The 13,310-nt window shown below is 33.3% G+C and overlaps 1 protein-coding gene across 2 annotated transcripts; it reads right to left on the reverse strand.

The window, feature by feature from the left end:
* Positions 1-377: 377 nt before the first annotated feature.
* On the reverse strand, positions 378-11,396 carry LOC134283876 (golgin subfamily A member 1-like). Of its 2 annotated transcripts, none has more exons than XM_062766395.1 (19): positions 11,362-11,396; positions 10,223-10,335; positions 9,390-9,463; positions 8,510-8,600; positions 8,220-8,294; positions 7,291-7,388; positions 6,900-7,028; positions 5,925-6,073; positions 5,446-5,557; positions 5,190-5,285; positions 4,846-4,974; positions 4,338-4,529; positions 4,005-4,100; positions 3,532-3,684; positions 3,172-3,267; positions 2,946-3,035; positions 2,560-2,662; positions 1,199-1,962; positions 378-885 (listed from the first exon to the last, which is right to left on the reverse strand). In XM_062766395.1, exons 2-19 carry the CDS (start codon positions 10,320-10,322, stop codon positions 727-729), a joined length of 2,706 nt encoding a protein of 901 aa, XP_062622379.1. In that variant the 5' UTR covers positions 10,323-10,335; positions 11,362-11,396; the 3' UTR covers positions 378-726. The 2 variants fall into 2 exon arrangements, with proteins under 2 accessions (XP_062622379.1, XP_062622380.1); XM_062766396.1 differs by having other exon boundaries at positions 10,223-10,331; positions 11,362-11,380.
* Between the last annotated feature and the right edge of the window lie 1,914 nt (positions 11,397-13,310).

A 13,310-nucleotide genomic window follows, 5' to 3' on the forward strand; every position in this document is an offset into this window, starting at 1 on the left:
AAATGCAATTAAAATATGTAAGTCGTAATATTATAGAGAAAATATTAATTTCAAATCTGTGTCCAAGTACCTTTAAAGATGTTATATGCAAAGGTCCTAATAATTTCAGTTCTCTGGATAGCATATGACAACAGGTGTACAAACAAAATTGCATACATATACCACTAGGTTATTGCTAGAAGCATCATAGGCTTTATAATTTCATGCTTGCATGCATCAATTATAAACTGCTTTGTTCTGAGTATGCTGTGATACAACACATGTACATGTAGTACGAAAATACTTTTATGAGTTGCAAGATATCGTCTTATCTTGATATGGCAAGTAGTTCTTTAAAACAACTGGAGTGCCTCTGCAATCGATAACAAACAAAAGTGTTAAAAGACAATAATTTATTATCCATTACATGAATAAATAATTTGTGTTGTGTATGACGGTATCATTGAATCTGACCAATAGATTCTAGAAGGCTTGAAATTGCATGTGCATATTTTGTTTTGTAATCTCCTTAATTTAATATTCTTAATTATACTCACTCAAATGTAGACAATTCAATAAAAAAATTATACACATATGCACAAGCATATGATACAAAATTTTCTAAGGTAATCTTGTCGCTAACTTATAATTTATAACAGATAATCTATTTTGAGAGATAATTCATTATTGCAAAATTGATATTGGGAGTATTTCTTTAAATATCCCTAAAACCCCATTTATAAATAGCTAGAACGAAGGTGGTATAAATTTGGCCCTCTGCCCAGCCCCACTAGCTGGCTTGCTGCCAAACCAGGACATTTTCCATTCTAGTGTCTCTCTTATAAGTTTCTGTTCCTCAGCACTAAACTTCAGCAGAACTGACACAGCTCGTATTAGCTGAATGGCCTGAAAAATAAAAAAAAAATGTCAGTGAGTTTCTTTACAAAATCCTAAGTGAAATTTGCTTCAGTCTACATAAAAATATTTAAGATATTAAGTAAGCAGACTGTATTTGAGAAAATTGGAGATCACTAAGAATTATATGGAAATGCTCAACTCTGTTTCCACATGCATTAAAATAATTCTGTTTTAAAATCAACAAATACAAATACTTGCTGTATTTTTACTAATTACTAACATACAAAATGTAAGTAAAGAAGTACATGTATTTCATTTTAAAACATATAAACAAAGTTAGTTTCCTATGCATTTTTCTTACCTCCGCCTCTCGACTCAGCATAAACTTCATCACAACATGTTTGAGGTACTGGAAATTGATATCCTTCTCCAAAGAGTTCATGTTAGCAGCACTATTGAGAATATTCCCCCTCCCCTCAATGCTGTCTTGTAAACTTTTAACTCTTTCATGAGTCTGTGTTATATGCTGAACACTACTAATGTCATGTAGAACTGCTGGAGAACTGGGAGTTAGACTTGTCTCCCCTGATGGAACAACACTGGAATAATTCGGTGAGGGTGGGGTCCTGCCCCTTGCACCTCCATTATGAATACCGTCCAACTGATGCTGCTGACTTTGTGGAATCTGGCTTGTTGTTACACCACTTTGCTCACGTAATGGTGACTGCGATCTTATGTTCATTGGCTGATCGTTCGGTAGGGCCTGCACCTTTAACTCTCTCTGTAACGTCTTTTTTAAATCACTAAGTCTCTGTTCCTGTTTTTTCAGTGCCTTGTTCTTGTCAGCCACTTGGTCCTGTAAGTCTGTCACTTGCTGTTCTAGTTCTGTTATTTGACTGTCATGACTGGATTGCTGCTCCTGGAGTGTTTCATATTCCTGAAGTTTCGTGACTAATTCACCAATTCTACTCTCTGAAGTTTCGATTTTCTGCAGTAACTCTTCTTTTTCAGTGTCTTTTTCACTGTTATCACTATGTAATTGTTGTATCTGTGATTCCAAATCTTTCTTGACTTTCATCAATTCTTGTGAAAGTTCAGCATTACGGAGACACAGTTCATCTTTCTCTGATTGAAAAAATACATTTTTGACTTTTCAGTAATGCATTACATTATGGAATCCATTTATTCTTTAATATAATCTGAACATGCTGCATGTTTGAGCAACTGGCCTCTATCTAAAATCTATAGGAGTGTGTTCTAATTGTCCAGTCTATACAATGTCTGCACATCTATACGTGGCAAGTTCTCATATTTGGTAAAAGAAAAGGTGTTTTTACATGAAAATAAACTATTCTGACCCCAGACTTTACTACAAGATATTCAACTTGCATCACCCTAGTCATTTATATATTATTAAGTTATATCACCAAACTTTAGGTAAAGTTACCCCCCCCCAATGAGTTTTTTCATCTGATTATTCTCCACTTGTATAGAAAGTATGAAATGTAATGATAATGGATAACTTTTCTAACTGCTGACCTTAATCTTTGACCAGTGAACCCCTCCCCCTTCCCCCCAAAAATGTAAATGTCATCCTGAAATCCTGTTCAACCTTTGCAGTAAAGAAGTTGTAGATAGACAGATTCAGAAAATACAAGGCAACTGGACTTTGATACAAGGCAGTTACAAATATGATATTTTTTTAATATCCTTAAGCAATACCTTTACTACATGAAGAAAATTCTTTTTCCCTTTCCCTTGTAGATTTCTTTGTGTCCGACATTTCAGTTTTCATGGATATTATAATTGCCTCTTGTTCCTTAATCTACGGGGAAAAAATGGCAAAATACTGATTTTTTAATTTTTTTTTTTGAATACACGTATTTACATTTGTTAACACATGTTTTAAAGTAAATTCTTTATCAGATTGTCTGTTAAAATGACACATTGATATGCAGTTTATTATCTAGTGGGTTTTTTTTTCTTTCAAATCCAAAAGCATTTCTTGGATCTTCAAAACAAGAAGAGTCTATCATCATTCAGATTTCAAACTTTTGTGCTTTTTTTTTTTATTATTGGGGGGATGCATATAGCAAACATACATGTACCTTTTCTTGAGATTCTTGATTCATTTTTTTCTGATGTTCCATCTGACCTTTCAAAGTCTTTACTTCACTTGTCAGTGACATGACTTCACTCTACAATAAAATTTAGGAATATTAATGGCAGCTGAAAGAAAAGTTAGATTGCTAGGATTTTTGAAAAATATAATCTTGATGAAATAAATTACAATATAGTAGTGCAATGCTATCAGTTCATCAGGCAGTTCAATACCATGTGTTTGTTTTTCTCTTCCTCGAGTTCTTCCATTTTCTTCTCGAGGTGAATAAGTTTATCCATGTTGTCCTGTAGCTGGCTCTCATACTGTGACTGTCAAAGACAGAAAAGCACATGTTATGAACTACACTGTACAGAACAGTTAAAAAAGATACTATAAAACAATATCAGAAATGCTTAATGTCTTGAAGTTGCTCAGCACTTTTAATCTCATAGTAGAGTTGCCACAATGATAAATAATTTAAGAGACTGTAAATGAACATTTTTTCACAGGGTCGTAACCCTGCAGAATCATATCCGGTAATTTCTGCCCAATTTCTGTTCAATTTCTGTCTTCAAAAAATGCTTGTATCTTACCATTTTGATTTCTGAATTATCTTTCTCATGCTCTTTTGCTTCCTCTAGACTTAGCATCTGAGATTCCAAGGAATCTATTTTTGCTCGTAAATTATTTTCCATGTCAATCTTCTCAAATTTCACTTTCTGAAGCTCATTTTCCAGCTCTGTTCTCTAATGATAAAAAAAAAGTATCATTCAACATGATCTTATCCATTAAAATGAATTTATTATATACCCATCCCAGCTAAATATAATAAAAGAATATTTTTTGATCAGTTATACAGCATTTGCTCATTTAACAATACATTTTCTACAGAAACTTTTAATCATCTACTCTTTTTCACAAATTTTTCCTGATGTTTTTTAATCAGCAGAAACTGGTATTGAATCAAAATTGGTGAATTATTATGGAAATTATTAGGGTTTAGTAAAATACTGTTACTAGCAAATGTATTTAACATGGTACACTAATACAACTTTTCTAAACGAACCTCTTTTCCAAAAAGCTGGTCTTTCTTATTGGCCAACTGCCAGTTTTCCTCCACTCTCTTCTCAGCATCATCAAGTTTGTTTTGAAGTTGTTTGATCTACAACAATAAAAATACCAAGACTATAATCTACTGTACCTTTTCCTCATTAACAAAATACATTATTATTACATTCCAATTTTCTTTTATATGGTCCATCTTATTAGATTGCTATATGTCACTTGGTCCATCTTATTAGATTGCTATATGTCGCTATCTCATTTTTAAGAAAACACTTCTTAACAGTGGTGTGTCCTTTTTAGCACAAATTTTATTCCCATAAATCGAGTCCCTCACCTGTGCTGTGAATGTCTCGCGGACAGTCTCGGTGAGTTTCTGGCTCTGTGCCAGCTCCTCGCTGTCCTCGATGATCTTCTGATTGAGATGCGAGATCTGTTCCTCCAGGTGAGATATCTTGTCGCTCCAGGTGGACTTGATCTCGGTCAACTGCTGACGGCTCTCCTCCAACCTCTGCTCTAGTGTCCGCCTCTATTTGATCAAACACAAAATTCTTATTCTATTCTATTGTTACATATATTGCAAGTAAAAAAGTAAAAAAGGTGATTTCTGAAAAATACTGCCCTATAAGGTAGGCTGAAAAAATGTTTCTTTTTAAATCAAATTTTATTTCTTTGTTCATATGAGTGAAGAAAGGATTACAAACCTAAATTGCATTCATTTCATTTAATCTCATGAATGCGTTTGATATCAAATAATCTCATTTACATCAATAATAATCCAATTTTCAAAAACAATTAATTTGTCATTAGACTCTAGACAGAGTGAGTTTTATTCCTAATGTTACCTCATTTTCGATGGCTCTTGTTTTGTCATCTCCCTCGAGATTCTGGTCCTGGAATCTCTGTTCTAACATCTGGATCCTCTCCTGTAACTTTTCTATATGGTCATCCTTCTCTTCCAGAAGCTTAGTGGTCTAAAATGAACAAAGAAACTCATGAAGAGAGTTACATGTATTCCATGTGTACATGTGTGTGCATATATAAGTTGGTTTTGAATAATCAAAATGCATTTTAATCCAGACTGCTTAAATAAAACTTTTATCAAAGATATATCATTGTTGAAGCAAAAATTCACAATCCAATCAAGAACACTTCCTTGACCTATAACTCGGATATTAGGATTTCTCACCTTATTCTTGTGATGGTCAAAATTTCTGATCATCCCTTGATGCTGATTTTCCAATTCTGTCTTAGCTTCTTCTAAGGAGGAAATCTGTGTTGTCTTCTGTTAAAAAATAAATTGAACAGTACAATAAACACCACCTTGTAAACAAACAAGGCAGAAAAGAAAAAAGAAGTCTTTTGTGTCACTTATTAATATGTGGAGCTATAAATACTTACGAATAAGATGACATTTTGATTACCACTAGTATCCTTGAATTTACCTCTGTTAATTGCCCTGTTAATTGGTCTATCTTCTTTTCTAGGGACTCTTTCTCTGTAGTTAGACTTCCCACCAACTGGGTGTGGGACAAGTTCTCTTCTGTTAACATTTCACTGAAATATAACAAAATCACCTTTAATTTAAGCTGAATGATGTTATCATAAAGATAAATGAATCACAAATGTAAGAAAATTCAAATATAAATTTATCAAAGTCTGAAAATTTATTTGAGATAGAATGACAGTACATGTAGTAAATAAAATAAACAAGAAATTCTGATGTATGCTCCTTTATCCCATCATTCGAAGAAGAAATTACATGCATCTCACTGCATGAAGCTTGCAAGTCATTTGATTAGGGAGAACTGAAAAACTGGGGGAAAAAATTACAAAACCTTTAATATTCAGATTTAAAATCTAAAGAAAGCTGACCAAAAGCAACTAGTGTTTATAGAAGGACAAAAATGTGATCTTTGCTAACCATGTTTGCTGTAGTTCTTGTAGTTTAGCCTGTGCTTCTTTGACTTCCTGTTCGAACTTTTCACTCGTCTTCTCCACAGATTGTAACTTGGAGGACTTCTCCTGAAGTTCTGCCTTCACTTTGGTCAACTCTTCTTGTGTATTCAACAGCTAAAATAAATAAAGGCATACAAAGTTTAAGCATTTTGATTTTGAAGGATTGCACATGCATTTTTAAAATTAGACGCAACTGCATTCTTAACCTTATATATATAGAAATGCAAATATACATTCAAAAACTTGCAAGAAAATGCACAAAAAAAGCTTATCATATTTTTGCTATTAAGATAAAATATGTGTATATCTTTTGATGTATCATATCTTATTTTATTATACTTTCATGTTAAATACTAAAATCTGATTGGTTTAGACGCAGTTAACAATCCGTTCTATTACCCTCAGCCTTAGTAACACACGTGACAACGGGTAACACAACGGTAATGTCACATGCGTGGAAATTATGCGCGTACGGTTCACCGTAAAATTCTCAAAACGTGCGTTTGAAAGAACCGGAATAAACTTGACGTTAATAAAAGCTTGCGTCCGATGTAGCTTACTTGAAAACAACAAACGGCAGACGAAACATGTTTGCGAGTGCAGAAATAACGAAACTTTAGATGATAAAGGACTCTTAGAGTATCAAATAAACAATAAAGAGGTCAGTAAATCTTTTTCGAAGTAGCGTGGAGTTTGAAAGCTTTCTGAACATGAACGTAAAGACGATCGACGATTTTTTTTTCTGACATCCTAAATCAAGAAGACATTCAGTATAATAAAATAAATAGTGCCTGTTTTGGAGGGTAACAGTTGAAATTGACGCCCCTCGGAAAACCATTGTCAACCTCCGCTGACGCATCGGTTGACAATGGTTTTCCTTGGGGTGTCAATTTCAACTGTTACCCTCCAAAACAGGCACCATTTATATAATATAACATACCAGGTGCTTGACTTTGGCCATCTCCTGAGCTGCCAGGCCCTGTAATTCATCTGTCTCTTCATCTCGCTCAAATTGTTTGGTTTTCTCATCTTCTAGTTGTTTAACCCTGTCAATCAGAGTTTGTTTTTCCTACAACATTTAAACCAAGAAACAAATGAAGCAATGCCCCACAGCGCATGTAATTTACATAAGATGAAATAAGCATCGTGTTATTTTCGCCCTTTCACACTTGCAAACAATTTTGCCTGGTTTTATATTCGCACATTCATAGTTTTCTTTTAGAAATTATACTGCATTCTTTGAATTTGCACTGTTTTAAATTCGCCCAAGTGAGGATAGGGCGAAAGGGGCAAAAATAAAATGGGGGCCAAAATTTCCCTATATACAGTACCTCATCCTTTTTCTGTAGAGCCAATGTGAAGCCTTCAGAAAGCTTGGCTCGGCTCAGCTGATACTGCTCATTCTGTTCCTGTATCTTCTTGTCTGTAGCTAAAAATAGAAACATTCTGATTAATTACCGGTATGCTGTTCTTAAAGCAAGAAGTCTTATCTAGATTCTAAATTAGCCGTGTTGTTTTTGGATTTGAGTTTAAAAACTGAATCCATGTTTTTGAAACCATGAATTGATTAACCTCTGGAAAAATTCTAATAAGGTCCAAATGGGTTACAAGTGCTCTTAGTACACATGATTTTCTGTTTTTTCATTTAGAGCAAACAAAAACAAAACAAAATACCCCTCTTCTTTGGAGTGGGGGTATAATTACAACAAAGTCAAGATCTGTACAAAAGTAAAATGTTACCTTTTATTCTTTGTTATCACAAGATTCTAAATAAGTCTCACATAATGGACTTTTTATGCATGCATACCTTTTAATACAGTTCAGAGCACTAGAGTAGCAACTAAATAAATCTAAAGCTGATCAACACTGAGATTCAAAATTGCTCAGAACATTCAAAATTTAAGGACTTTTCTCAATTCTACACTTTCTTTCATTTAGAGGATAATCAGGTAAATGATCTGTTAAAATCAATCGGTTTTCTCTCCATTACGTATACCCAACATTCAACCTGTGGGAGCATTCATCGAATCAAGCTATTGGCCACTCATTCCAAGAGAAGTTCATTACAATTTCATATCAACCAATGTACCAAACAGATTTTCTCACGAATAATTCATAAGAATGAGCATGATGCGATGAATGCTCCCATGGGTTGAATGTAGTGTAACGGAGGAAGAAAAAAACCTGTGGGTTCTGACGCTGTTTTAAATACACACCCTTGACTTTGTCACTCTTTCAAAAATTTCAAAAGTGACCTCACCTTCCTGTTGCTTCTCAAGACTGGCCTCCAACTTCTCAATCATTTTGTTTTTCTCCTTGATTACCGATGCATATTCTGTGCATAGAAAAGAAAGTATATGTGACTCAGTTCAGCAGTATGAAAAAGTCATCACACATCCATTGGCATTTACTTCAAAACTAATACTTCCCTTTTGTCAATTTATTTAAGGACTTTAAGATTTTTTTTAAGTCAAGATATGTATCAACACAGATTCTACTGAACCTGTAACACATGTAGATACCTCTATAAGAGATCTTTAGATTACTCACCACTTATTTTACTTTCCAGCTTTTTGCACTGCTCTGTCCTCCTGACCAGTAAATTCATCACCTCCTCTTTAGTTCCTACTGTCTCAGGATTCTAAGATTTATTAATTCAACACATGGTGAAAAATGTCACTTAGTACTAGATATGCAAACAGTAATTCATTTATCTACATATGGCACACCAAATTCACAAAAATGAGCTAAACATAGTTTTGCAATTGATAAACTAGGTTTACTATCTGTAAACTATAGTTTATCAACTGTGAAGTATAGTTAACAATTTGTTAACAGTTTTCATCTGTAAAACTATATTTAACGGTTGTTAATTATAGTTTCAAATGCTAATCTAAGTTTATCTGTCTGTGATAAAATGTTAACAATAGATTTTGTTGATAAACACAGATTCACGTCTGTAAACTATAATTTACAATCGTGAACTATAGTTAAGAGTTGTTAATCATAGTTTCACAAATCGTGAAACTATATTTATAGATCATTAACTATAGTTAGATTTGTAAACCATAATTTACAAATAGTGAAACTGTATTTATCAGATAATCTATGTTTTGCAATTGCAAATGATTGTTTTCAGTGTTAAGAATAGTTTACGGTTCTGAAACATAGATTATTACATTAACTATGGTTTACAGATGTAAAATATAGATTAACGTTGTTAACTATAGTTTACAGTCCGTAAACTAAAGTTTACAACCGATAAACCTAGTTTATTGACTGTGAAACTATGTTTAGCTCATTTTTGTGAATTTGGCATGCCATATCTACAGCATTACTTTCTTTACATAAACAGTACCATGATGTCAATTACCCCCACTCCCCTTTTGATCCCCCTCCACATTAGTTTTCCACCCCTTATACAAATTACCTCCTCTTGTGTTATGGGAGATTGTGGTGTATCAGCCAACTCCTCCCCAAATGAAGTCTGAAGAGAACTGATCCCTGTGAAAAACATAAATACAGTATAATGATAGGTCCATTATAACAAAAACATGTGTCCACTTACTCATTGTTTAAATACACACCTACACACCATCAGTAACGTACAGTTCTGTGATCAGTAAATAGCAAGTAATCTACAATTCTGTGATCATTAAAGCAATATGAGCTGCATTTTTGAAAATTTTATTTTGCTGGTAAAATGTGTTATTATGATTAATCTGTATGTAATCTAAACCCCTATGATCAATACAACCAAAATAAAGTTTAAAAAATGTTTCATTAGAAATATTTCAGTACAACTGAATATACATTATTATATGAGAAATCATTATTGTACAGGACGACAACAATACAATTTTGCTTCAATCAAAGCGAATAAAAAGTTCCTTCATTTCAAATATGAACAACAGAATATCATAAATGTTCCATTTTTCTGTCATTGAAATAGTTAATGACAAATTTGCAATTTTTTTTTCTAACCACAAACATGCAGCTCATATTGCTTTAAAAAGCAAAGACCCTAGACATCAGTAAATGTGTATCATTTTGACCAAGTCTGATTCTTAAATCTTGTTGCAATATGGAAGAAAAAGTTAAAATACAGACAACACTACTTCAAATCTTAGATTATGTCTGTACTGTTTAGGAATTTATTTCAAACAAAATTCAGAAAAACAATTCCCCCCCCCCCCCATTTTTCAATAAAATTTAAACAACAACTTGCCTTTCAAAGCCTGCCACTACAAAAAAATTAAATACCTTTCCTAGGTGTTGAAGCATTTCCACTGGCATTTAACTTCTCAGCATCAGGAACATTCCCGCCTTGCTCTTCTATTTTCTTCTTCAACTTTGCAAACATATTTTTTTTCTTTCTGCAAAATGATTATTAAAAATTGAAGTCAAAACTTTTATTTTTTCTTATCACTTGACCATTCAAGCTATGATTAGTGTATGTATCTTGCATGTGTAACCTACCCAACTTTAAAAGCACCTTTTATTCTACAAGGGCAGGCTAACAAAGCCAAACTCATGGTAACACTTTCCTAAACAATAATATTCACATGCATGCTAATTCCAGGTGATCTTACTTAATTATAGCGAACATGTGATTTTCAATTTTATAGTTTGTAAAGCAACCTGTGCTTACAAGCTCATAATCAGTGTGTCAAACAGGTTGGGTAAAGCCTTAGGATAAAACATTCTATCATTAAAATTATATTGTCCAACGGACCTGTTTTATCGATAGAATTCATTCCATGTATTGCCTACATAGCAAAATAAACATGGGTGATGACTCAAAATCAGTGCATTTACTACGAACAATCCAGAGAATTCCCAATGTCAACATGGCGTGTAAATCTGAAGCAAGGAAAAAACGTTTAGATAATAAGTTGGATTTTCATTTTTATATGAATTATTTTTTAGGATAAAAGGCATATACCATCTCAATAAGGTTTGCTTTGATGAATTGATAGTTATTTTCAATGCAACCCGTTTTGCATTCTTCAAAATCATTTCGAAGCGTATCCACTCCGATTTGCTACAGTGCAAATATATCATTATAATATATGGGACGTATTCCAACTGTGGTGAGGGCTTGTCCCGAGACACAGTTATATTATTCTAACTAGGTGAAGCCTGACTAGCAAGCTCCGTTTTTCTCTAAAATTCTCAGTAATTTGAGGTCAATGCACTTTTCCCATGCTTTACAAGCTTCTAGTTATCATGGTTATATCATCCTCTTGCATGCATATCAATATTTTTGTTTTCCAAGACAGTAAAGGTGATATTTGCGCGTTCTTTGCATTTTATATGATGAAAAATTAAATTAACTAGTGTTCTAATGATTTTGAAACTGGTTAGTAAAGATCTCATGCACGTTTTAGAGCTTTACCTACCCGTTTTCTTCCAATCGACTTCTCTGTCTATTCCATTATTAGTGCCCCATTATTATTATACAGTCTCGTTTGGGCCACGAAACTAACTTAATAAAAATCAACAATAAAGTTTAATTGTCATACATTTTCTTTCATGCACAAACGACTAATCCTTAAACAAATAAAGGAAAACATTCAATAAAACTGTCAGCCGACCGACAGCCAGCTTGGCAAACGGAAGTCGACATGTCAGGATCAATGCAAATGTCGAACCCGAACTAATAAAATATAGGGAGATAAAGAACACCATTCTTGAAAGCTCAAAAGTCCATTAAACAATACAAATAGGAGCAGAGAAATAAATTAAACACGGACCTCCAAAACTTCAGAGGGTGCGACTTTTTTTTTTTGCAAAGATAGACAGGCGTAGCCTCCCCCCCCCCAACTTTCAACACACGTGTACAGATTTCAGTGTATTCAAAAAAGGTAGAAGTAGAAGTAGAAGGTAGGTGGTGGGGTTTTGAAAAAAATACAGAAAGAACTGAAAGAAGTTTGATAAAAACCAACCCAGCCCCCCTAAAATATGATTTTCGCGTTCGTACAATTTCCTATAATTTTTCCAGTCCTTTTTTTTTTTTTTTTTTTTTGCTTGTCAGTTTTTTTTCAGGTTTGATTTCTAGATTTCTTTCAATTAGCACACCTTTTAATTTGCTCCCGACGCCAATTAATATATATTGGTCTAACAATTTGTATGAAAAACGTCAGTCAGCATTTGACTTGATGACAAATTGATCAGTGCTCCTTGTCATAATCGGGAAATAACGAAATATCCGTCCTCAATTAAGTGTATAAATAATAGACTAACAATTAGTATGAAAAACGTCAGTCAACATTTGACTCAATGATAAATTGTATTTGCTGACAAGGTCATTGTGCCGACCATAGAACTTACGAAATGATGACTTAAAAATTATCGCCACAGATGGCCACAGAAAGCGTTTCTTCATTTCACGCATGATTTTGGACAAATACTGCTTCATATAAATTCAAAAATAGGTCTACTAATAACGGGGCGCAATTGGTACCCATGGAAATTCCAATATACAATAAAACATTTTACGACGACAAAATGAATTTTGCAACCATTTTAAGGGTATTTTATATGTCAAAAGTACTTGTCCAATATGCTATAAATTCGGACTGTAAGTCAAATTATTAATATAGAAAAAAATCGTTTAATTTCGAAACATTTTCACCATTGATATTAATTCATTGCCTTCAAACGCTTTTCTATAGACAGTTTGGCAAAGAAAAAATGGGGGGGGGTCAAGGTCGGGGAAACACTTCCAAGGTTAACCTTTGATATTTAGAACCCACTATAAAAAATATTTCTCGGCGTGCCAAAGCTATACCAAAGTGATGATAAATCAATTTTCTCCAGTCCAAGTAATATCTCTGATGTCTTTCCAATACTAGTAGACATTTTTTATTATATAAACTAATTTTAGTGTGCATGATCTTAAAATAACGTCCTTTCAAAAATCCTTTCTCTGATGTTCTGAGTATACAATACACCACTAATGAGATTATTTTAAAGATCTCCATAGTCATGCCAGAGATCATCAATACCTGTTAAAATTTTATGAATTTGCCCATTGTGTGCCTCTAGTTAATTACCATATTAAAAAAAAATTATTTTCTTCAGTGTTAATGCATCAGTTACTCAATTTAAGATCTTTATGGAATACAAGAAAATATATTCGATACCTAAGTAGTCAATAAAATGTGTTGTTTTTCTTTGTTATTTTGGTCCGTCCCATCGCGTCTGTCACACTTTCTTTCTTCTCAAAATGGTACATTTAAAATAAGCAAAAGCCTTGACTAATCTTTGGAATATCATTAATGGTGCATTGAACTGTGAACACGTGTAAAAGATTGAAAATTTTCATTTTCGCTCAAAGAACCAATTG

Source organism: Saccostrea cucullata, unplaced genomic scaffold, assembly GCF_032062105.1.
Source record: "Saccostrea cucullata isolate Sc308-1 unplaced genomic scaffold, CSIRO_AGI_Scuc_v1 ctg852, whole genome shotgun sequence".
NCBI classification, from domain to species: Eukaryota; Metazoa; Mollusca; class Bivalvia; order Ostreida; family Ostreidae; genus Saccostrea; species Saccostrea cuccullata.